Source organism: Microtus pennsylvanicus, chromosome 3 (genome assembly GCF_037038515.1).
Source record: "Microtus pennsylvanicus isolate mMicPen1 chromosome 3, mMicPen1.hap1, whole genome shotgun sequence".
NCBI lineage: Eukaryota > Metazoa > Chordata > Mammalia > Rodentia > Cricetidae > Microtus > Microtus pennsylvanicus.
Window position 1 is genome coordinate 70,018,402 of NC_134581.1, and position 26,599 is coordinate 70,045,000.

General features: G+C 42.9%; 1 protein-coding gene across 2 annotated transcripts in view; it reads right to left on the minus strand.

Annotated features, from left to right (window-relative positions):
* The window catches only part of Alg9 (ALG9 alpha-1,2-mannosyltransferase), a 57,596-nt gene that overhangs the window by 24,208 nt on the left and 6,789 nt on the right, over positions 1-26,599 (minus strand). For both annotated transcript variants that reach the window (XR_012910025.1, XM_075965938.1), the window contains exons 4-13: positions 23,796-23,866; positions 18,192-18,280; positions 16,296-16,431; positions 14,542-14,629; positions 14,285-14,390; positions 9,564-9,686; positions 7,457-7,611; positions 4,560-4,689; positions 3,647-3,794; positions 1,161-1,290 (exon numbers count right to left, since the gene is read on the minus strand). Coding sequence is in view for 1 of the 2 variants with exons in the window: in XM_075965938.1 (XP_075822053.1) it covers positions 1,161-1,290; positions 3,647-3,794; positions 4,560-4,689; positions 7,457-7,611; positions 9,564-9,686; positions 14,285-14,390; positions 14,542-14,629; positions 16,296-16,431; positions 18,192-18,280; positions 23,796-23,866 (1,176 nt within the window). In the remaining variant the exon portion in view is untranslated. The remainder of the gene's footprint in view (positions 1-1,160; positions 1,291-3,646; positions 3,795-4,559; positions 4,690-7,456; positions 7,612-9,563; positions 9,687-14,284; positions 14,391-14,541; positions 14,630-16,295; positions 16,432-18,191; positions 18,281-23,795; positions 23,867-26,599) is intronic.

Genomic DNA, 26,599 nt, shown 5'->3' on the forward strand with positions numbered 1-26,599 from the left:
GACAAACTGAAATCAAAGCTAGGTTGAGATTAGTGACAGTCAGGACGGTGAAAGGTCTGGGCAGATTATAATTTCTGTAAGGGATCCTTTATCAGATGAAGAGCATTTGTGAGATATGCCTCAGTGCCAGACACTATGCTAAAATGACAAATGACAGGCTGCTGGGGATGTGGCTCAGTGGCAGAGTACAGGCCTAACACACAGCAGACCCCGGGTTTGATTCCCACTACTGCATACATCAGGATGCTCACACAAGAGAGATTCTCATTATCTGGCTGCAGGTCAGCTTCTGTCTCATTACACTGTATCTTGAGTACATAGCACAAGAGAACCTAAATTAAATATACTGATATTTAAGCTATTATCTATTTAATAATACATTGCCAAAAAATGGTGCTTTCCAACCATTTAATCAAAGGGCCTTTTACTATCTATGAATTTAATTCTATCATTTATATTTATTCATCACACGACATTTAAACAATACACACACACACACACACACACACAGTTTTTGTGTGTTTATCAAGGGGTTCACAAACTCCCACAGGCACCACGTTGTAGAAGTCAGAAACAACAAATGCCTTTACCACTGAGCCATCTCGAAGGTCAGCTCTCAACTTTTTTAACCAGAATTCTACCAGTATCAAACATCAAAACCGTTCTCTCTCAAAAGAGCTGAAAAAAAAATTCACATGACTTGAAGGCAAGTAGGTAGAAGATCATGGCACTGACAGGGATTGCTCCATGGAACTTACTCTGAAATAGCCTTTCTGAGTGCTGTGCTAGCAAAAGCAGAGCACAGCAAAAGCCAGGTCAAAGGTAACCTGGTCACTTAGAAGCTCCCCACCAAGTATTTCAGGAGACCAAGGAATGATGTGAGTTTCAGGGGACTCAGAAGGACAGCTCAAGGTTCTCTCAGAAAATCTCCAGCCCCTTCAAAACTTTGTAAACTGAATTATATGCTTTACATAGAAAATTAAACAAGATTTGGAAAGAAATGATCCTATTCACTCCTTCCGCACATGTGTTATTTCATCTTTCACTCTCAAGAAACCATATTCTGAGACACCCATTTGGTCAGTGCACCAGTGGAACCCGCCTAGAGAGCTACAGTGCCTTTTCTCTAGCAGCAACAAGGGAAGACTGGCAGCCCTTACGTATCTGGAAGGCTCCTCTCGGTTCTGGTCATTCATGTGAGCAGGAACAATCCGAGTGGCCAGTGGTCCCTCTGCAAAAGGCTTTGGTAGCTGACCTCTGAACTCTGATGGAATGAACTGAAGTTGCCAGCTGTCAGAAACACAGATGAGAAAAATGAGAAAAACACAAAGAGATCATATTGCTAAATAGACTTGAAACAAACAACCCTTCACCCCAGATCACGAGGAACAAAACATGATTTCTGCTAAAACTTCACCAGGGAGCTGAGGCAGAGGTCACAAGTTGGTCTGAAATCATCAAGAAATTTACAACTAAAGGTTTCCCCATCCTTTTACTCAAGTCTCGGCTTCAAAACTTGCAACTTGACAGTCAACCACAGAACAAGGAGTGTCAACATGTTACTGCCTCCCACATGAATTAGAGAATCAAAGCCAACTCACCAGGTGTACAGAAGAAGATGGCAAGTGCACTAACACTAGGAGAATACTATTTTGGTCTGAATAATCCTCATACTAAAGGCAAAGGCCTAGGCCAACATTTAAAAGACAAGTTTATGACCGAAAATCTTCATTATGTAACAAACAAAAAAACCCAGCTGCATTACCAGGTGAGGAGCTGGCGAAGTCAGCAACATTAATTACTCATCTTAGCCAGACTTCTTTCTCTCTGAAAACAGACCAAATAAGAAAACACAGAAGTCCAGGGGTGTACGCTACCACATCTACCAGAGTATAAAGGGAGTCAGAACACCTCGATCGTAGTTCTCCCTACTCCTATAAATCAGTGTGGAAATTTATTGTTGAAGGGAAAAAACTCCTTTCTAAATCCATTCTTCTTGCCGGGGTCTCTACACCACTGCTAGTGTTTTAGTGTCAACTGCAGGATGATAAATACGTGCCCTCAAAAAGGGGCCTGGATAATGTGCTTGCTATGCAAGCAGGAGGACCTGCGTTTGGAACGCCAACAGCCAAATAAAAGCTGCAATCCCAGCACAGCACCGAGGAGACACACAGGAAGATTCTGGAGGGCTTGCTAGTTGAAACCCTGAGCTCTCAGTATAGCAAGGAGAGAGACCCTGTCTCAAGAAATAAAGTGGAGGTAGGCATGGTGGCACACATCTTTAATCCCAGGACTCAGAGGCAGAAGCAGGTGGATCTCTGTGAGTTAGAGGCCAGCCTGGTCTAAGTATCAAGTTCCAGGCCAGTCAGGGCTACACAGTAAGACATTGGCTCAAAAGCAAAAATAAGTAAACAAATAATACAAAGGGCAGTAGAAGATGATACAGGTATCAACTCCGGCCTCCACACAGGACATGCAAGAGTATGAGCACACAGACATTCACACACACACACAAGTTACCAGCCAAGCCTAAGGACACACCTGTGACTAGGAGAAGGGAAAAGCACATGACCTAGAACACCCGTTCATGAAAAAAGAGGCAGGCACACAATGCAGATTCTGCAGCACTCTAAGAAGATAAATGAGTCAGAAATTCCTGTAAAAACTCCAAAGAGGGTCAGAAGACTGTCCAGTTGGTGAGAATCTGAGGTCAAGTGAAAAAGCCACGTGTGGTGGGGTGCACTTCTAATACCAGTGGTGGGGAGGCAGACACAGGACGATCCCAGGGACTCGCTAGTTACCCAGTCAGCCAGCCTAGCCTAACTGGTAAGTCCTGGGTCATGAGAGACCCTGTCACAAAAACCAGGGCAGACCCAAAGCTGACTTCTGACCTCCTCACACATTTACACATGGGTGCATGTGTCCCAAATATACACACATATACATACACTTCCAAAGAAAAAAATTAAGCCTTTCAAAACAAACAAACTCTAACACAATCTTGCCATAGAACTGCTACTTTCTGATCTAAATTTCTGGGAAATGGGGGTAAAGAGACGGCTCAGAAGTTAAGAGCATATGCTGTTCCTGAAGTGAACCTGAGTTCAGTTCCCAGCACCAACATGGACGCTAACTACTCTCTTCAACTTGAGTTTCAGAAGATCTGATGCTCTGTTCTGGCCTAGCTGGGCACCAGCTAGGTACATAAATATATGCAAGCAAAACACTCATGTAAAAAAAAATAAGTAAATCTTTAAAATAAATATATAAAATGTGAGAATTAGGAACTGGAGAGATAGTTAAGTGGTTAAGAGTTCAATTTGTGCAAGTCTGAGGGTCAGAGTTCAGACGCCAGCACCCACATTAACACACCAGCTATCCCGTGCATGCCTGTAATGTCAGCACTGAGGCCGCAGAGACAGCAGGACCCCATTGGGGCTTGCTGACTGCAATCCAGATTAGTTGGGGGGGGGGGAGCAGCAAGCTCCAGGTACAGCAAGAGACTCTGCCTCAAAGAACAGGCAGAGAGTGAGAGAAGAGGACACTCTGTCCACCTCTGACATTTCTGAACACACACATGCACATATACAACCCCACATATACCCTCCACACATTCAGAAATATTATGAATTAAAGGACAACTTACTTATCAGGCAGAAGGAAGCTACTGGGAAACCGATACCATTCTTTTCCCACACAAACATTCACAGGCCTGCCTTCTGGGACAGTGTGGATGGTTGGGTCTGTGGCAATTCGGTAAAATTCTGGATACAGATCAAGGGGCCCATGATATCCTAAAAGGGAAAAGAGTTCATGAAAGCATAAGATGAGGTTCTAGCTTTTAGTTATAATATCCCACTATAATCCACATGAAATTTCTAAGAGTGTGAAAACCCACAGCAGCTCAGTGGAAAGCCAGCTCTACCAGCATAGATGTCTCTCTTGGTGGGACAACCACCACAGGGGAGGCTTTATTTGCCAAATGTAACCTGCTTTCTTGTTCTTTGTATACTGTTTTACCCTCTAGATTTTCTATTCCTTGGGTATATTATACTATTATGACCCCAATAATAATTATTAGGAAATATTTAACCAGGAGAACTTAGTTCCAATTTGTATAACGTATTTAGGTTTCATTACATTAGCAGCAAACATTAAAAATGGAAAAGGCTGAGAGATGGTTCAGCAGTTAAAAGCACTAGCTGCTCTTTCAGAGGTCCCTCCTTCATTTTCCAGCACCCACACAGCAGCTCACAATTGTCTGTAATTTCAGTTCTGGGGAATTCAATGCCCTCTTCAGGTCTCCACAGGCACTAGATACCCATGTAGTACCTATGCATTCAGACAAAACACCTATACACATAATAAATTTTTAAATTGAAAATGAGGGTCGGAAATCAATGCTATTGGAGGGGAAATGTGTAGCGACACGAAGATCTAGCAATCTCCTTTCAGTCCAGAGCCACACCCCACCCAGCATAAGCCAATCACACGCTACAAGTAAACACTAAGGTGAAGTTCTTTGTAAGTACGGGTTAAGACACTCCCAGTATGTCTACCTCTGAACAGAGCCACAGAGCGAGAGAATGACAAGAGCCCAAACAGGAAGACTGTTCCTAATGCAAGCCAGCTGGACGTCACAGTGTAATGTTCCAGGCGATATCGTTGAAACACAAAGTGGTAACATTTCTAGAAGAAAAGGCAACCGTATTGATAAATAAGATACACAGCATCACAGAAACAATATACATAGCCACACACCATCACAGCCACAACATGCACAGCCACACACCATCACAGACACAACATGCACAGCCACACACCATCACAGCCACAACATGCACAGCCACACACCATCACAGACACAACATACACAGCCACACACCATCACAGACACAACATGCACAGCCACACACCATCACAGACACAACATACACAGCCACACACCATCAGACACAACATGCACAGCCACACACCATCACAGCCACAACATGCACAGCCACACACCATCAGACACAACATGCAAAGCCACACACCATCACAGCCACAACATGCACAGCCACACACCATCACAGCCACAACATACACAGCCACACACCATCACAGACACAACATACACAGCCACACACCATCACAGCCACAACATGCACAGCCACACACCATCAGACACAACATGCACAGCCACACACCATCACAGACACAACATACACAACCACACACCATCACAGCCACAACATGCACAGCCACACACCATCACAGCCACAACATGCACAGCCACACGCCATCACAGACACAACATACACAGCCACACACCATCACAGACACAACATGCACAGCCACACACCATCACAGACACAACATACACAGCCACACGCCATCACAGACACAACATACACAGCCACACACCATCACAGCCACAACATACACAGCCACACGCCATCACAGACACAACATGCACAGCCACAACATGCACAGCCACACACCATCACAGACACAACATACACAGCCACACACCATCACAGCCACAACATACACAGCCACACGCCATCACAGACACAACATGCACAGCCACAACATACACAGCCACACGCCATCACAGACACAACATGCACAGCCACAACATGCACAGCCACACACCATCACAGCCACAACATACACAGCCACACACCATCACAGACACAACATGCACAGCCACACACCATCACAGACACAACATACACAGCCACACGCCATCACAGACACAACATACACAGCCACACACCATCACAGCCACAACATGCACAGCCACACACCATCACAGACACAACATGCACAGCCACACACCATCAGACACAACATACACAGCCACACACCATCACAGCCACAACATACACAGCCAAACACCATCACAGACACAACATGCACAGCCACACACCATCACAGCCACAACATGCACAGCCATACACCATCACAGCCACAACATACACAGCCACACACCATCACAGACACAACATGCACAGCCACACACCATCACAGACACAACATGCACAGCCACACGCCATCACAGACACAACATGCACAGCCACACACCATCACAGACACAACATACACAGCCACACGCCATCACAGACACAACATGCACAGCCACACACCATCACAGCCACAACATACACAGCCACACACCATCACAGACACAACATACACAGCCACACGCCATCACAGACACAACATACATAGACCCACACCATCACAGAAACACTGGGATATAGAAGCAGAACAAGGGGTGTGAGGAAAGATCTGAGCATGTGCAAACACTTGGTGTGGTACCCATTCCAAATTCAAAGACCAAAGTCAACTCTTTTAGCTCTGTCTGCAGGTTTGCTTAGCCAGCCAACTTTACAAGAATAAACTCTAGTGTCAAAAGAAAATAAAATGTATATTTTTGCTGGTGCGTGAGGTTCTAATGTTGTTTTTCTTTTTTGCTTCTCAAGACAGGCTGTTACTCTGCATTCCTCAGTAGCTTGCTACCTTCTTGCTTCTGTCCCTCAAGTACAGGACTACAGACGTAAGCCCCAACACTAATAACTTATCTTAAAATATCTGAATAAATCAGTATTTTAGATATGACAACACTGACAACATTATGACAAAAGTTAAGATGATATGAAGTTATAGGTGTCTTGGTGGAAGAGGAAATGCTTTCAGCAATCTCTAAACTATCTCACATAAAGTTATACCTTATAAATAAAGTTATCTTTTAAAACGATCACCCTGATGGACATGGTAGCACACACCATCAATCACAGAACTACAGAGGTAGAGGCAGATGGATCTCTGTGAATTCAAAGCTAACCTGGTCTACATACCAAGGCTACACAGTGAGCCTCCCTATCTCAAACAAGTATATGTAATATATTATGTATAACCACATAATACATATTATATGTACTTACTAAATATAATATCACCCTAACATAGAATAACCTTAAAACATTATGCCATGTGAAAGAGAGCAGTCATAAAAGAACGCATATTTTAAGATTTCACTCACATGGGATGCACAGAATAGACAAATTGATATACAAAGGAGACAGTGACATTGTACTGTGGATATACCATGACAAAGGGGTGGGGGCTCGAGGTAATGGGCATGGAGCTTTTGAGGTGATGAAAATGTCCTAAACTTGTGGCTGCAGACACCTGCAAATACGCTAAAGCCACTAAGTTATACACTTATGGATATGTTCCGCAGCAGGTTTCATGTTATGGATAGAGGTACACTCTGTAATTTATCCATAAGGGTCTTTGTTGTTGCTGCTGCTGAGATAGGGTCACACTGAGCAGTGCTGGCTAGCCTGGAGCGCACTATGGAGACCGGCTGGCCTGCAACTCACATCCACCTGCCCTCAAAGTTTCACAAGCAATCGTGTCAGAAATGAATCAAGAAGAGGCAGACAAACGTTTCCCAGAAACTCACCTGAAGTGCAGAAAGAGCAACAGCGCCACAAAGACATATAAGTGGATATACTGGGAAAAGAAATCGTTCCTCTTTGTGAGGTTGGATGAAGAAAATTAGAAACCAAATATACATTGGTGCCAAGGTAAGCCAATATGGATGTCCTAAATTCTGAACTGCAAGACAAAATAACATCCTCCTGTCATCATGTGAGAACCAAACAGTGTATTTTGTTTCAAAGTCTTTTTTTTAAATTTAAATTTGATACTAGGAAGACATCCCATTAAAATGTTTCAACTTAGGAATTTACTCTCATTCTAACATAAGGAACATACTCCTGGGTTTTTCCAAGAGACCCAAAGCTTAGAGGGAGGAACAACAGTTAAAACACAGGGGAAGTACAGCTAATGGATAACAGAGCTTAATAAACTGTAGGTGGGGAAAGATAAAAAGCATATTCTCTGTATGGGTTCTGCCACTAAGACCAAAGATTCCCCAAATTAACCAAATCCACTTTGAGTAATCCTTTTATCCACACACCAGTGGGTCTGTTAAAACAGCATGGATGAAAGAAAGAAAAAAATCAGTTAAATTCTTGAACCCTATTCATCAAGCCCCAACCCAGTCTGCCTTGTTTTGTTCTGTTGTCCAAACTTGACCCAAATGCCTCATTCTCTGGAGTGCTAGGATTACAGGAGTGTCACCAAGACCAATGACAATGCTTCAAAGCAAACACAAAATACTCTAAAAGGAAGTTTTCTGTCTTTACAATCCACATCTACTCTGAATCACAAAACTGAAACCAACATGTACTTAAAAGACTCTCAAAATAATAAAAGGAACATAGAGAACACTGTGCCCCAAGCACCTGCTGGAGAATTCCTGGCATTACAAGAGCCTTGAAAAAAGGCATCCATGCTAGGTTGGCATTACTGACAATGAGGGAGGTATCTACAAAATGCTGGCAAGAGGTGGGCAGACAGCACCCCCTGGTGTTCATTATGTCTACAGCGTGACAGTCAAGAGCCCTCCCAGCTGTCTGATTTAGTTACTGAACCATTGGTGCAACTATAGAACTCTCTGGAGGTAAACACTCCTGACCTTGAGCCAGTGAGATGGCTCAGTGGGTAATGCGATTTACCCTGCCATATAAACTTGACAACCTGAGTTCAATCCCAAGATTCCACAACAGAGAGCAAGAACTGCCTCCCAAAGGTTGTCCTCTGGCCTCCACAATATACTCTCCCTGCCCCCTCCAATCATTTTCCAAATCTTTCTAAATGAGTGAAGATCCCCTCACTGTCCAGACAGCACATGCTATATAAACCATTAACAAGAAAAGTTGAGCAGGTGAGAAGGGAAGATCATTCATCTGGCACGAAAACCCAACAAAGATGTCTCGAGTTAAACCTTCCCAAAGCTCTCATGAATTTCTGCTCAAATTTGTCTTCCATAGTGCAGATACCAGAAACCCAGCTCCACCGCTCGAGAAAGTAGCGGCTGTATGACAAATAGTCAGAGTAAGGTGAGTGCCACACAGCAGAGGAAGCCGGGAGCATTGGCCCCTGGCAAGCTGCTTCAGTTCCAGCTTCACAATGTTTGCCTGCAGCACAGATCACGGTAAACAATCATCCAAGACTCTTGCCTACAAGGGGAATGGTTCAAACAGGCTGATCTCCTGTACTTTCGCCAAATGTCTCTGCTTCCTTGGTAATGGTAAAATCACACTGACTTCCTTCCCTTAAGGCAGTGATTCTTAACCTTACTAATGCTGACCCTTTAATACAGCTCCTCATGTTGTGGTGACCCCCAAACATAAAGTTATTTCATTGCTATTTCATAACTGTAAATTTGCTACTGTTATGAATCATAATGTAAATATAGATTATGCAACCCCAAGGGCTATGACTCACAAGTTGAGAACTGCTGCCTTAAGATGACACAAAGCTTCATCTTGTTCAATTCGAACAATTAACCAAATAATCTACAAATACAAACTAAAATCTCAGTTATTCAACCATTTTCACAGAGAGAAAGTGGAGACTAAAATAAGCAGCTTTCCACTTGGTGTTTAACCTGTTACCTGCTTTCTCCTCCTCCAAAACCTGCCATATCTCAAACCACTCACCATGGAACCTCTGCAGCAGGTACTCCATAAGAAAAGTCAGTGGCAAGACCAGAAGAGCCAATGCAAAAGCAACGTTGAAATTCAGAAATCCATTGATTAAATAGAAATACCATGGTTCTGTACCTGAGGGAGAAAGAGATAGGACGCCATTAGTGATGCCTTCAATGCCTGCTACAGTATTTGGCCTTTACTGCCTTCTGCTCAAGAAGCACTGGCAATTCAACACTCAACTAAATGAAAATCCACAAGCCTAGGCATTCTTCAGTGCTCAGGCACATGAAGGCACATGAGCGGAAGACAGGAAACGCAGACGGGTTAAGAAGCTCTGGATGAGAATTACCGGATTTTAATTATTTCACTTTATTCCTATCAGTAGGAATTTAGCCATCTTCTCCTCTACCACAGAAGATGCAGAATTCCTTTCCTCTAGAGTTCAGTAACTTGGTGCCACTGCAGAAGCATAGGCCCAGCTCTCACTAAGCACTCAACCTGCAAGAGTTTTCATACTGGACTCCTAACCTCCAGCAGAAACACATTTCTGTGCTTCATAAATTGCCCAGTCTTAATATTCTGTTAAGGCAGCACCAACAAACCCAAATGAGAAAAACGCTTTAACTAGTATTAGTAGCTAAAGAGCACAGAGCACATGAAGCTAAAACATCTTAAGACATCATTTGAATTTAACTGTAGTTTCAATACTCAGAAGACTAAGTAACAGATAAACTTGCTTATAGCTATGCATCCCCTTGAAAAGCTCAACTCCTATTTTACAGTCACACATATAGGGTTCCATGTGTTTCATAAAAAGCAGTAACTCAGGGTTAGTGATATAGCTGAGTAGTAGGGTACCTGACTAGCATGCATAAAGCCCTGGGCTCAGTCCTCAGTAGAACCAGAAACACACATACATACATACACACACACACACGTATATACGTGTGTGTATGTGTATATATGTATATGTGTGTGTCTGTGTACATATTTAATTTAAAAAACAGCATGGCTTTTTTGTGTGTTTTTTTTTAATGTGTATGTGAGGGTGGGTGCCCGCAAAGGCCAAAAGAGGGCATCAGATCCTCTAGAGCAATGGTTTTCAACCTAGAGATTGAACGACCTTTTCACAGGGGTTAGACACCAAATATCCTGCATATCAGATATTTACATTATAATTCATAACAGTAGTAAAATTACAGTTATGAAAGAATGACATATTTCAATGAAAATAATAGTTAGGGGTCACCATGACACGAGGAGCTGTATTAAAGGGTCGCAGCATTAGGAAGGTGGAGAACCACAGCTGCAGAGCTACGGCTATAGGTGGTTGTAAGCTGCCTGACACGGTACCAGGAACCAAACTTGGGTCCTCTACAAGGACAGCAGACACCTTAACCACTGAGCCACCTCTCCAGCCTCCTCAGCTCCTGTCCCCATTATGACCAGAGACCCAGGTCCTGCTCAGAACTCAAAGGATTCAGAAGGAAGAAAAATGGCTGAAATGCAAGTCTCACGATGGTTTTATTTCATAACTCAAGGTCCTTAAACCTGAAAGATAAGAAAGAGCTCCCCTCCCTCAACATTTAGCCGTTTTCTCATCTCTTTTCCCTCTGTGGGATTACTTCAATCAGGCAGTGAATGACACGTGCAGGTTTTAATCAGTGTGCGTTGTGACATCCGCCTTGCACCATAGCAATTTCCTGCAATCAGCATTGCTTAAAAGGATAATCAGGAGGCAGAGGCAGAAAAACCGGACTCTTTTGTAGCTTGCACAGCAAAATAAGGTTAGAAACCAAAGTCATAATGCTAGAGACACTTAGAGGAGTAAGAGGGAAGTGGTCCGCGAAGGAAGGGCCCTCGTTCAATCGTGTGCCACCTCTGGGGAAAGCTCATTCCTATTCAAAGACAACTAAACCGTTAGGGGCAGAAGTCCTGTCCTGAGTCATTCATCTGAGACATCTCTAATCTTTCATTTCTTCCCATTTATCTTTGAGTTGTAGAAAATTTCTGGGTGGTTATACTTTCAAGATAGAAAAATGTTTTCTCTGGGTTTCAATTAATGACTTCACAACATCAAAGCATTCACAATGCTGGTCCCTGAGACTGAGCCAACAGACAGCCAACAAGCATCTTAAAATAATTTACATGTATTATTCTTATTTGGTATCAAGAAAAATCCCAAGTCAGCACTCTATCAGGTCCAACCAACGCAGTTCTAAAACCTGACAGCAACGAGGATCCTGACTGATTCTATAGAAATCAATCTTCTATTTCTTCTTGATGTTTTACTGTGAACTTACAATGTACAAGGAGTTCCAACTCAAAGCTAAGATAGTATTCTCTCCACGGGAGGCATCTAAACAAGGAGAAACTAACACTCTTAAAGAACAGTAATCAGCTCAGTCCTTAGCTCCAAGAAAACAAATAAACTCTGAAAATCAAGAACTGATATCAGACTTAAAACAATTATCACCAATTGTCACAGACCGGGAAGATTTGCTGAAAGAGGTGGAGGCAGGAGGATCACAAGTTCAAGGTCAGTCTGGGTTACAGAGCGAGAACTATACAGCTAGAACTATACAGAAAAATACTGTCTTGAAAAACAGAACAAAAAAATAATATCAAGTTCAAATTCTGAGCAGAGTAGAATTTGTGTTCTTAGAATACTTCTATCAAGGAATTGTTAAGGCCAGCTACCTACAGCAATACACAATCACTTTCACGGCTGGTGAGACAATCCCCACTACTGACAGAGTAACCAGTATTCTACTTCCATGATAGCAAAACTATATTGAGTGAAATCAAAGCGGATTTACGAAGTGGCACAAAACCCTAGGACTCTTCTCAACAAACATTGTGTGAAATGAACTGCAGACACCAGAGTCCAAGAAGAGACTGGACATAGGTCTACTGTAGTCCCAGATCTACCGCAGCCTCCTTGACCAACCCACTACTAAACGGGAACATCAGGCCTTTCTTCTCCACTTCCCCACTAGCCCAATCATCTCCAGAGCCTCTAAAGGGCTACAAAAATGCATCGCTTTCATATTTTCTTTAGAGTTTAATAAGCAGTCAGACTACCCAGCATATAATGACCCACTTACGAAAGTGAGAAGCCAGTTTTTCAAATTAACCCATTCACCAATAAAGAATGGATAAATTTCTAATTGGGGACATGTAAATCAATTTTCACCACGCAGTCTGGAAGTAGTCAAATAAAATCGTATAAATAAACCAAACTAAGGGGCAATTTAAAACATGTGAACTTTCCCTAGCTGAAGGGAGACATCTAGAGGCTGCCAGAACAAGCTACTGGTTTAACTGGCCAGGCCGCCCAACAAACACTAATCATAAGAGCTGACCTGAGACACAGATGTAATATCAACCTGACTCCCAACCAAGCCAAGGCAGTCAAATGCAGAGAATGCTCTGGAGACACCTAGAAGATTGATAAAGAAACCACACTGATTCCAAGGGGGAAATTTGCTCATGAAGTATTTAGTGGCTTAGTTGATCTAGAAAAGCCTCTAACATCTTTCGGTAACTAGCCAGCCCAAATGCATTCAGGGGTCAAATAAAACTAGACTGGGGAGGGGTGGGTAAGAGACGGAGGTTCTCGGGTACCTGGAGACTACATCACGGAGGCACAACAGGCAATCACTTTCTCTCAATCTTAAACAGGCCAGTCTGCTCATTCTCTCCTGCTGACGCGAGTCTCCTCTGCTCACTTTGCAGATTTTCCAAACTTTCTCCCCCCCGCCCAAAAAAAACTAACATCAAATGTATATGTATAGAAAACGTATGTAGGAATATACTCCTAAAAGTTAATACTACTACATGGAGATGACGGAGCTATTTGTTTGTTTTCTTTTTGTTATTATATTCATTTTATGATAATAGAAGTTTGGTTGTTGTTGTTGATTTGTATTTGGTTTTTGTTTTTTTGTTTTTTGAGATGCAGTTTCTTTGTATAAAAAACACAGCCCTGCTGTTCTGGAACTCACTTTGCAGACCAGGTTGACCTCTAACTCACAGAGATCCCCCAGCCTCTGCCTCCTGAGTGCTGGGATTGAAGGCATGTGCCACCACACCCAGCTGCTGTTTTTTTAAGATAGGGGTCTTATGTAGCCCAAGCTAGCCTCAAACTTGCTATGTAGCTAGCTCTGAACTGCTACTCCTGCCTCTGCCTCCCCAGTACTGAAATTACAGGCATGTACCACCACAACCATCTCAAAAGTAGTTAGATTAAAAAATTTAAAAAGCGTCAAAGCCATGACCAGACATGGATGCTCAACCCTACAATTGTGTCACTTGGGAGGCGGAGTCAGAAGGATTGCTACAAGTTTAAGACTAGTTTTGGCTACACAGTGACACCACGCATAGCCAACACTCCTTCAAGCTCCCTGAGTCTAGATCTGGGGATAACGTTCAGCAGCACCGAGGGAGGGTCAGCGCTGACTACCGCACCAGTCAGGAGACATGGGCTAAGTTTTCATTACACTGCAGTCAAAAGCTCTGTGTTCAGTAGAAAAAGACACAGCTCAAAATGCCACATTTGGCCAGTGCAAGAGTGTAGGAGGAGGATCAGGAGTTCAAGGCCAACTTGGACTATGCCTGAAGCCTGCAGGGAAGGAATGGAGAGGAAGGGATATATGTGAATTAAAATTGTAAAGCTCAGGTGAATTAAGCTGTTTTCTACTTTTTCCTCAAATTTTCTGAAGGCTTACCATAAAGATCAGGTCCATGAGAAGTGAACACATTATACAGAACAATGTTGAGAGGAGCAACCACCAACTTCCCATAATAGTAGCTGTCAATGACCACCACGGGCACCTAAAGTAAAAGAAAAAAACAGCATTGGTACTTTTCAAAATGCTGATGGAAAAACTTCAGAATGAAAAATAAAATGAGCTCCTGATGTTTCCTTCGCCACATCAGAAGCTACTTCAAACATGAGAGCAAACGCAGAAAACAGGCAACTCACCAGGAAGAGAACTAGCGCCACCAGCGACCAGTGAAAGAAACTCTTCCACCTGTGTTTCAGGGCCAGCCAGTCAAAGGCGATGGGTAAACTATTCAACAGAAACACAGGAAAATGTTGGTAAAGCACCAAACACTTGGGACAGAGTCACACAGGTCTATGCTGAGCAGAGAACCAAACGGCTTTCCCAGGGGCAGAGAAGAAAGGAAGCTGGTAGTGACAAGACGTCTTCTCAAAAACAAGCTGGTCTTTCCAAGGACCCATCAGCGAGGCTAGCTGGCCAGTGAGCTCCAGAAACTCCTCAGTCTCCATCCTAGCCCTGGGATTTCAGAAGCACCATACCTGCCTTTTAAGTGGGTGCTTTGCCCAGCAAGCACTTTACTAAGTCATCCCCCCAGTCTCCAAAAACCCTTTTTACCTCATTAAATCTGCTCTCTGGTTACTTGTTGCTGTGGTGAGGTCCTATACATCCCAGGCAAACATTTTACTACTGAGCTATATCCTATAGGTACTTTTAAAAATATGGAATATTATATTTAAAATGTTAATAACAACTATTAAGATGTATTTTTAAATTATGTATATAATATGTGAGTGCTAGTGCCTGCAAAGTCCAGAAGAGGGTACCAGATTCCCTGGAACTGCAGTTACAGGCAGTTGTGAACCACCTAGTATGGATGCTGGGAACCAAATTCCAATTTCTCCAGGAGCAGCATGCGCTCTTAACCAATGAGCCATTCCTCTAGTATAGTCAAGAAGTTAAGGTAGACCAATGGAGAAAGAAGTAGTAGAAACAAAGAGGAGGGAAGGAAGTGGAAACACACTTAAACTTGGGGAAGGAGCTGGCGCAAGAAAGGAGAAGGGATGCAGGGGAAATTGCTTAGTGATTAAGAGCATGGGCTGCCCTTTTCTAGCCTACAGGAACATAGACAGACACACAGCCCATGCACATATTTTTTTTTCAAGAAAAGAGAAGGAGAAAAGAGAACATTACAATCCAGGTGACAAGGAAAATGCACAGCACAGACTGCAGCAGTGTGAGAAACATCAGCAAGCTTTAGAAGACAGAGGAAAGGGGTCAGCAGGAGAGAGAGTAGACAAGAGAGAGTAACACGGCTGAGGAAAATGGCTGAAATACAATCCATACATGTATGAAAATGTCACAGTGAAACCTGGTATGTATAATTAATATATGCTAGTAAAAGCATTTTTTAAAAAGCAAGCATAATGTTAATGGCAAATTATTCCAAATCTTACTATCTATGTTCTCATTTATAAAAATACTAATTATTGTCAGGAAGTGGTGTCACACACCTTTGATCCCAGCACTCACGAGGCAGAGGCAGGTGGATCTCTGTAAATTCAAGTCCAGCCTGGTCTACAGAGCTAATTCCAAGACAACCAAGGCTACACAAAGAAACCCTGTCTCAAAAATCCAACCCACTCAAAACTACTAATTATTATAGCTTCTTGCAGAGTTGTAAAATTTAGAAATAAAAATTGTGATGGCAATTTAGAAAATTTAGAAATAAAAATTGTGATAGCAATGGCAGCATTCAGCAGGAGCTTAGCAGTCATTACTCTCATTGGAATAAAACACACAAAGAAGCAGTAATATGCTTTTGTTCCCAAAGTCTTCACCAGTCAAATCAATTCCTTTAGCTTTCGTTGCTGGCTGGGAAATCTGCATCTGATACAACATCAGGATTGACCAGATGCCCAGGGTATACAGGGGAGGAATAACTTAAGTTTCTTACCCAAGGGCTGCACTAAATGGCCACCCTACAATAGCCCCGGCTGCTACTCCCAGCACAGCAATGGGTGTCTTGTCCATATACCATCCGGTCATGGCGATCAATGTAGTGTACATGCAGAAGCTGCTAGGAAGGAATGCTACAAGAGCAAAGAGAGAAAGGAACAAGAGAATGAGATTAGATATTGATTTTAAAAATTCACCTGCACTGCAAAATGAATCTACTTTGGAAAACACTACTATAAACAAGCACTAAGGCTGGAAACATGGCTCAGCTGACAGAGTGCTTGCCTACAATGCACAAAGCCTGGGGTTCAATTTCTAGACCACAACTGGACATCGTGGCACATGCCTACAGTCCCAGCCCTCAGGAGGTAGTAGCAAGAAAATCAGAAGTTCAAGGGCATCCCCAACTATGCAGCAAGTTTGAGGCCACATAAGACCCTGTCTTGGACCGTGAGACCCTGGGTAGAAAGAAATACACACAGAAAGGGAGGAAGTGAAGGAAACAAACGGGTAGTCAAAGGACATCCCTTTTCAAAACACAAAAGGCACTGTGGTTTTTATTTCCTCAGACCTTTTTTCCAAGTACACAAGGCCCAAGTTACACAATACTAGCCATCCATTCCTCTCCTGGCCTGTACCTACATTTAAAGCTTAAACAAATCCAAGACTCTCCACCTTTATTTCCACGCAGAGAATATGGTTTAAAAGACTCAGACCCATTGCGGACGATGTATTGGTTTCTTCTGCTAAGATATCCTGGTTCACACTTGTTCTCTACAGGGATTCTAGGAAGCCTCAAGGCTCAGAGCTACACTCTGGCTTTGGCATAGCCCTTAACCATTACATCTGCCATAACTTTGTCATGGTATATAAGAGTCTGAACACACTCAAGGCTCTTGCAACGGCAGCAAAATATTCCTAACAACTAAACAAAAATGTGGCTTCTCATGCTTTATAAGGCCTGAAGCAAAAAAATCAGCTGATTCTAACAAGAACTACAATGAATATGCAGTGAGATTTAGGACACTCAGCAAGGGCCCACTTCAAAGGCTCCGCAGTAAAGACTGAATTCCAAAGTGCCTCAACTACACCGCAATACTAAGGGAACACCCCACACATACAAATCTGTTTCCAGATTAGCAAAGTAACTAAAACATAGAACATGTGAGATGCGACTTTCACAGACAGATGCTAAATAATATTGAAGTCAATTCTGGCTGCCAGTGCAGAGTACAAAAGAGCAGAGAAATTTGAGGTCTCTGCTGATGCTGATGAAGCATTTATGGCACATTCACTACAGTGGCTCTCCAAGCTGGTCCAGGGTGGAGCCCGGAGGTCCCTGCAGAACATTCATTTCCATATAGTCAATGAAGAAAATGCTAACCATGAACTCTGTGCAAGGTGCTATCTTGTATATTTAGTGTACCTACTAGATTCTTGGTTAGATAAGCATAAACTAAAATTGAGATAATTTAGCAAAATATTTTTTCTGGAGAATTGGGAACCACCTATCTTTTGAGCAGGCTACCTTAGCTCAGTCCACAGAATATAGGCGTTCAAAGGCAACACAGCTGGAAAGCTACAAGTCCTACCTAGAACCTTTATTCTAAGTGTCCAGAAGCTAACTATAAAATAAATGCCCAAGGGATACAAGCTCTATAGAATACATCTCAAATAACAGGCAGAAAAAAAAAAGCCATCATTCAAAAATACTCTCCTCCCCAGTGGCCATTAGGAAGAAGGAACAGAAACTCTCTACTTCTCATGAATCTGTGCAGGTCACACAAGTGCCCTGCCAAGCATTAGTCTACATAACCTTGCTGGCCAAGTGCTTCCCTCAAAGGCAACTGCATAGGAAGGTGAACCTGTGACCCACACCTGCCCTCCTACTTACCGGACGATGAACAAAACATGCCGGTGCTGAGCACCAAGAAGGCCAGCATCATTCGACTCACATGCAGCCCAAATTTCTTGCACACAGCCCTCAAAGAAAAAATAAAAACTATTAATATTGTGGCTACTAAGAGACAGATGTCACAAAGCAAAGAAGAAATGGAGGTGTGTTTGAGAAGTAACAATGAGGAGCTGAAGCCAAACACAGAGCTGTCTAGACTGTCAGTAACTTCATATGCATGAGAAACTCAAACTCTTCCTCCTGATACAGAAGAGATCCTTAAGAGGAAACGTGTTTCAAAGTTGTTAGCAATTTCATGTGCATAAGAAACAGACTTCTTATTCTTGGCACAGAAGGTGTCTTCTTTAAGAAAAGCTGCATATTTAGAATTATATCTGCTATCAATAGGGAGATAGCATGATATAGTAAGAAATAGCAGGCCTCAGGATCAGGCAGGTGTTGACCAAGTTTTCTGTCCCGCCTGGTCTCACAGTTGTTCAGTCCCAAAGAAACACACAGAGGTCTGAATTAATTATAAACTAGTTGGCCTAGTAGCTCAAGCTTTTTATTAATTAATTCTTACATATTAAACTAGCCCATTATTCTTGCCTGTTAGCTTGGCACCTTTATCCTTGAGGCGTTCTCATATTGCTTCCTCTACGGCTGGGTCACGACTGCAGACTGAATCTTTCTCTTCCCAGAATTCTCGCTGCCCCGCTTATACTTCCTGCCTGGCTACTGGCCAATCCGCATTTATTTAAAATACAAGTGACAGGGTACAGGCCATTGTCCCATAGCAGGCAGATTCAAATTCTGACAAGCAGTGGCTAATTTGATAATCTGCAATTTTCCACATCTCTAAGAGGAGGATAGCAACCATGCCTACATAAAGTTTCTGTGAGGGTTAATGTTGGAAAAATGCTTAGTAAAGTGCCTAGCACAGAGCTGTCCAGCAAAGGCTGTTCTCAAAACAGATGATATAAAAGCAGAGAAGGATGCCTTGTGGGATGGCACGTGCCTTTATTCCCAGCGCTTGGGAAGCAGAGGCAGGCGGATCTCTGAGTTCGAGGCCAGCCTGCTCTACAGAGTGAGTTCCAGGACAGCCAGGGCCACACAGAGAAACCGTGTTTCAAAAAATAAAAACAAAAGCAGAGAGATAATACAAGGAGTTAAAGGTTTTAGCAGTGACTGGGCAGAGGAATGAAGAAGAGAGGCAGATTAATCAGAACGAGAATGTATGGATGCATACTGGTTTACAAGCTAATCAAAATGTCTTTATTTAAAATAAAAAATAAGGTTTCAACAGAGGTGCCTTGCATGAGTAGATAATGTTGTTACCAGACGACATGGATTATTAAATGAAAATATCAGCACCAGGCACAGGACTGTTCCCTATGAGTTACTGATTAGGGAGGTCCCAGAGGTCCCCAAAACAACCCAAGCTATTTCCAGAGATCGCTTTCCCGTCACAGTTAGCTCACATCCTATATACTGAAGGCACCATATACTTTGTTTGCAGGACAGAGGGAAAACTAAACTAGAACTAACCTGAAACTGTCTCCCTGATAGCTAGCATTCATAGTGCTAGAAGGTTCTCTGGACAACTGAAGGAGAAATCATCAATGGCCTTCTCCAGCAGTGGACCCTAGGTGCTGTAATACAAACCTGCCAGGCAAGACGTGCCCACAGGTGCAACAGTGACAAAACTGCTAAGGGAACCAGCTGCTTTCTGACTGACCTGAGTCCTCCTTCACGGGAGGACTTCATGCCTGATACTGTAAACCTGGCTCAAAGCTGGGGAAGCTCAGAGGTTGTAGTGGGTAAGCTTCTAGTTTGGTTTTGCTAAATGGACATGTTGTCAAGTGCCTTCTGGGCTGGAGAGATTATCCAATGGTTAAGAGCACTGGCTGCTCTTCCACAAGACCAGCTTTCAATTACCAACACCCACATGGCTTACAACCATCTGTCACTCCAGTTCCTGAGGACCTGGCACCCTCTTTTGGCCTCTCAGGGCACCAGGCACATACAAAGTGCACACGCATATATGCAATCAAAATACCTATACATATTAATTCAAAGAACCTTCCTAAACATTTGTTTATAACCACAGATTAGTGCTGTACTCAGCCTTGGGCAGAGAAGCCTCTATTTACAGTGGTCGGGGTTAATGGAGAGCCCAGGTGATGAGAGTAAGCGACTACTGATGCTCGGCTCTAAAAGGACAGCTATATAAAACCACCACCACCACCAGCAGCAGCAGCAGCAGCAGCAGCAGCAGCAGCAGCAGCAGCAGCAGGAACAGCAGCAGGCTTAAGGAATATTACTGAAGAGTGGTGGGAAAGGATGTAAGAGCCAGAGGATGGGAGGAGTGCTATGAAACCTGTCTTCTGGACATGACCATGCCTCACACAGCAAGCTGTGGTGACTGGAACAACATTGTAGCATGAGCGAGGGAGGGGTTCATGAGATCCTCGCCACAGCCGAGGACCTATCCACATGGATGGCTACCAGCAGGGGATGTAGCTGGTAGGTGGTCCATGTTCTAGACGATTGTTCCACAGCCATATGCAAGTGTGCAGTACTTACTGAACTCAGTGGGAGGTTTTTTGTTGTTGCTGTTGTTGTTGGTTTTTTGTTTTGTTTTATTTTGTTTTGTTTTTTTGAGACAGGGTTTCTGTAAGTAGGCCTGACTTTGCAGACCAGACTGGCCTTGGCCTCAAACTTAGAGATCCACCTGCCTCTGCCTCCTGAGTGCAGGGATTAGAGGGAGTCACCATTGCCCGGCTCAGGGGGTTATTTAAAAAAAAAAAAGACATGAAGATAAAAGGGGGATTTAATTACAGGCAGCTACTAGAGGAAATGGTAGGGCAGAATTAGAGTGGATATGCTCGAGAAAAACTGTATACATACATGAAAGTGTCAAAGAATAAACTTTAAATATCTTAAAAACATAAATAAATGTTAATTCTCATGGGAAAAAAAGACTAGAAAATAACACAAAAAGCCACGTAATTTACCCATGTCAATGTTTTTCAGACTTGGAAACTACATCTGTCCTTCTACAACATTTAGATTATTTTGTTTTTTTCCAATTCCACAAATTCATGCCTTTTAGGTGTTGCTATTAAATTTTTTTCATTTTGTTTGTTTTTCAATACAGAGCTTCTCTACATGACAGCTCTGTCTGCCCTGGAACTTGCTCTGTAGGCCAGACTGGCCTCGAACTCATGCCTGTGTCTGCTTCCGGGATGCTGGACTGAAGGCGTGGGCCCTCAGACCCAGCACTGCTATTGACTTGGTCAGTATTTGTCCATGTGTAGGCGTGGCTTCACTAGGGCTTATTTCATGTTTCTTCCTGAAAAGGTTTTGATCCTTCCAAAGTACATCTTTTAGAAGTTCTTTCAGTAAGAACATATTAATAAAAATTTCTCTAATTTGTAGGTGGGTTTTCTTTGTGTGTGTGTGGTTTTTGTTTTTGTTTTTTATCACAGAGTTTCTATGTGTAACAGCCCTGGCTGTCCTGAAACTCGATTTGTAGACAAGGCTAACCTTGAACACACAAAGATTCTCCTGGTGTGTGCCACCACCACCCGGCTGCTTTTCTTTCTAACTGGAAATCTATACTTAGCTCTTGATCTTAAACTTAGTTCACTTTTGCAAGGCTGGCATTTGCCTGGGCATTCTTTATTTTGTTCTGCTGGGGATGACCCCAGGGCCCTGAGAGTATTCAAGCACTCCACACCCCAGCCCACAGCCTGCTCTCTCGGAACTATGAAGTAAGGGCTTCCGTCTCTGGTCCTGCTCTCGCTGCCACTGGTCTCGCTGCTCAGTGCACCCTTACAGGGACTCCATGAACTCCTCCTCCAGTTTTAAGACCGGTTCTTTATCTCTGGTGTTTTACACAATTTCACTAAATTCTTTTTATATTCTTGGATTAAGATGCATGATTTACTGAATTTATGGATTACCAACCTTTCCCAATAGCTCTAAAAACTGTGAGCTACACTTCCCTGAATGTTGCCTCCTCCCGTTCTCTGTATCAGAGCTAGAAACCTTACACATTAACTTCCTCTCTATTCCTTTTTTATCTAACTTTATTCCTAGCAATTTCTTCAAATTTATCCTTCATTTTACTACTTTGCTTATTAGCAGTCTTAATCTGTCTAGACTATCTATTGAGTCTTAAATATCAAATTATATGAATGATATTACACACACATATGTTTATATGTGCATATATATAAAGTCAACATAAAATAACTACATTTTTGTCTCTATACGTTCTTACTATTTTTCACACCGGCCTGGTCATTTCTGGAGGTTCTTGTTTCTCTTCATGTTTTCAGTTCTCTCTTTCACTTCTCTACACACAGAAAATACTGTTTTCATTTTAATAATTCCTAATAAATGAAGATTTACAGGCCAACCTTTTTTTTTTTTTTTTTATTTTCGAGACAGGGTTTCTCCGTAGCTTTTGGTTCCTGTCCTGGAACTAGCTCTTGTAGATCAGGCTGGCCTCGAACTCCCAGAGATCCACCTGCCTCTGCCTCCCAAGTGCTGGGATTAAAGGCGTGCACCACCACCGCCCGGCCTTACAGGCCAACTTTTTGATGACTGCGATTTCTGCTAGCTCTTCAATGTCTTGTCTCTTTTTGTGACTTCCCTGATCTGTGTGGTACTTTGGTGTGACTTCTTTATTCTGTTTCTCACGCCCTCCCAGGAACTAAACCCAGACCCTGTGGATATGAGGCACGCGCTCTGCCGCAAAGCCACTTTGCAGCCTGACTTCATCATCCTTTCTTGTGTATTAAGACTACAGTCCTAACATAGTCCTGGTGATTTCCTGACATCTGGGTTAAGAGTCCAGTTCTCTAGGGAAATTTTTTATGTGATGCATGGGACCTCTACTAATCTAATTCACCATAAATCTCCATCATGGGTCTTAGGAGATGAGATGGTTGATTTGAATTCAGGCCCAAATCCACATGAAAACCAACTTATAGCTACAATCCCCAGAGGGAGTACTGGTTTTATTTTTACCTCTAATCTTGTCAGAGTCAAGGACAAAAATTAATTTTACTCTGGCACATCTAGCAGTGGGAAAACTTTTAATAATGATCCTTAAGTCTGAGTACTTTCTTTTAATGTGTTAAGGCACTATTAAATTTAATGGGTTTTATGTGTTACATTTTTTAAAGACAGCTATTTTATTGCTAGAATACTTAAATGCATAATGGATTCATTAATATTCAATCAACTGAGAGCTTGGTGTGAGGCCATGTACTGAGTGCAAACGAGAGCAGAGTCTTACACTGGGAATAGTCTCCCATCGGCTCAGCTCTAGGGAAGAAGTGAATCAATCAATCCTTCACTTAGAACCAAAACTAAGGTTTCACTAAATCCTATGAAGATGAGCAAGACATGCACTACAAATTAAAATCAGGGACACTCCAAGGGAACGGCAGCTGGGGGCACTGCTCCTCAATTCCTCTGCAGACAAGAAGTCGCCCTTCAGCTGGAGGACCAGAGGAGAGTGCTCTCTGACAGCTGTCTGAGCTACAGCAGGGCCCCTGACGCTTTTGGATGCAAAGCTTTGATACTTACTTATAAAAGTAAAGTTCACAAATACAGCTCACAAAAGCCAGGAGACATCTCAAAAAGTAGAAGACAAGAATCTGAAAGAAAGCCAGAGTGAGAAAACAGAAGTCAGCAACAGGAGCCTAGACGCTTGTGAGGACAAAGTCCTCACTTGTCAGTAAACTGTACTATAAACTGGTACAATACCTCTGAAGAGAACCACACAAATTTTCATATCCCCAGACTCACTGCACCCACTTCTTTACTGTAGGAGGGGTGGGAGCCTCCATTCATAAAGGCATCTATTGTAAAAACTACCAAATATCCAATGATGCAGGCATACATCTGATCATGCTACTACATCTATTTTGGAGAGTATAAACACCTGGGGTTGCAAAGATGAAACCTGTGATACCTTGTTCATTTGTTGCTTACTCAACAAGTCCTCTCCTCCCTTACTCTCCCCATTTTTACTCCCTAAGATTGATTTAATTATTATACAGTGTTCTGCCTGCATGTTTGGCTGCAGGCCAGAAGAGGGCACCAGATCTCATGACAGATGGTTGTGAGACACCATGCATTTACTGGGAATTGAACTCAGGACCTCTGGAAGAGCACCCAGCACTCTTAACTGCTGAGCCATCTCTCCAGCTCCTCTTATCCTCTTTTAAGGGTCTTACACTGTAGCTCAGGCTATCCTGGAACTCACTATGGATCTCAGGATGACCTAAAACTTACAGGTTTCCTCTTGCCTCAGCCTTCTGGATGCTGGACTGCACATATGAGCCACCTCACTGGCTGTGAAGCACTTGTTCAACAGCCATAAAAATTTAAATACTGATTATTTACAAAATACATCAGCATTACAGTTATGGAAACTACACGCATATGAAAGACTGGAAAGATATACAGTGGTGAGAGGAGATGTGGCAGCCTACTGGGATTAAGGTGTTTAACTTCTATCTGTACTATGGACTAATCAATTCTATAATTAATGGCATAAGCTTAATAAAACAGCAATAAGGGTTGTAATGACTATCTCTTAAGATTTACTTATTTTTATTTTATGCGCATGTGTGTTTTGCCTGCATGTATGTCTATGAGCTACTTTCAGGTAGTGCTCCCAAGGAGATCAGAAGAGGGCATCAGACCCCTGGAGCTGCAGTTACAGATGGTTTCAACTGCTATGTGGGTGCTGAGAAGTGAACGCAGGTCCTCTGAAAGAGCACCCAGCACTTTTGAAGCCACTAAGCCACCTTTCCAGCCCCTTGATTAACTTTTAGATAGACTACAGAGCATACAGAGTATGTTAAGAGTGCTGAATTCTCACAGTACAACTCTGCTTCCTACTCAGCAGAATAACTGCAAGTAGCCAGCATGGAAACAGTGCCCATGCTTATCACTACAACCAACCAAATTCCCAAATGAGTTTTAGAAAGAGCCCGTGAGAGTCAGATTCATTCATTAATAAGACACAAAAATCCTATACCACACGATAAGCAACTGTACAGATGTCACAGGGACAGATAATTTGAGACGAGTCTATGATAAGGACTCCTCACACTATGGAGTATTTGAAAGTCTAGGAGATCTGACACTTTCTTCTGGCCTGTAGACACCTGCGCTCTCGTGCACACACACAGACATATACTGCTCAGCAGCAGGACAGTGATGCCATCGGCTCCCCTATCAGCACTGTAACTCAAAGTCCCAGTCAGTGCAAAAGGAAACAGAAATGAGGCCCAAGGGGCAGAACAAGAGAAAGAAAGCGTATAGTTATGGTTTGTCCCTAAGCATTTGATTACTAGCAGCTTGGTCTCCAGGGCAGTGACATTAAGATAATGAACTTACAAGAAGCAAGTCCTGGTAGACAGCAAGGAGGCTTAGTGGCTTCTGCTCACTGAACAGATTACTACTCTCTCAGCAGGGGCAGGTCCTCGTGGGGCTGCATTAGCTCCCTTGAGAGCAGGCAGCCACAGAGTGAGCATGCTGCTCCGCCTTTGCCTCAGGTATACACCTACTTTCTTTCTGCTTCTCCTTCAAATGATATAGCCAGGGTACCCTTGCCAGAATGTTGACTCTATATTATTTCAATTCTCTGCTCACTATGTACATCAGGCTGGCCTCAAAACTCACTGCAATCCACCCACGTCTGCCTCCCGAGTGCTGGGATTAAAGCTATGCCACTACCCCCAGCTGTCTGTTCCCTTTATGACCTACCCAGCCTCGGGTACTTTACTATAGCAACATAAAATCGATAAGGACATAAACCCAAGTGAAAAACAACCCAGGAGATTCAGCTGACAAACCACTGGCATCAGCCTGGAAATTCACCGAGATATTCAACATAAAGATCAAAATACAAACTCGATTACATTCCACCAGGATAAAAGGGGGTGGGGTGGGGGAGACAATGACAGAAGTCTCGTAAGTGACAGGTAAAAAGAAAGCTAACAAGATAATGGAATAACTATTACTGTGGGATGAAGGAGGTCTTCATTTAGAAAGACCTAGGACCCTAAAGGAAGAACTGACTTGACTTTATCACAGGTAAGGATTTCAGCCAAGAAGCTGGCACTTGAAACAAAATGAACCCACATCCAATGTCATGAAGGATCATGAATGTCTACAGACCAGAGGAAAAAGGAGGAAATCTAATAGCAGCTAGTTGAGGAGGCTCACATATTTTTTTCTTCCATTCTTTCTTATTTTTTAAATAAATTTACTTATTTTACATCTCAGCCACAGTTTCCCCTCCTTTCTCTCCTCCCAGTCCCACCCTCCAATCCACTCCTCCTCCTCTGTTTAGGAAAGCAAATAGACCTGGGCTG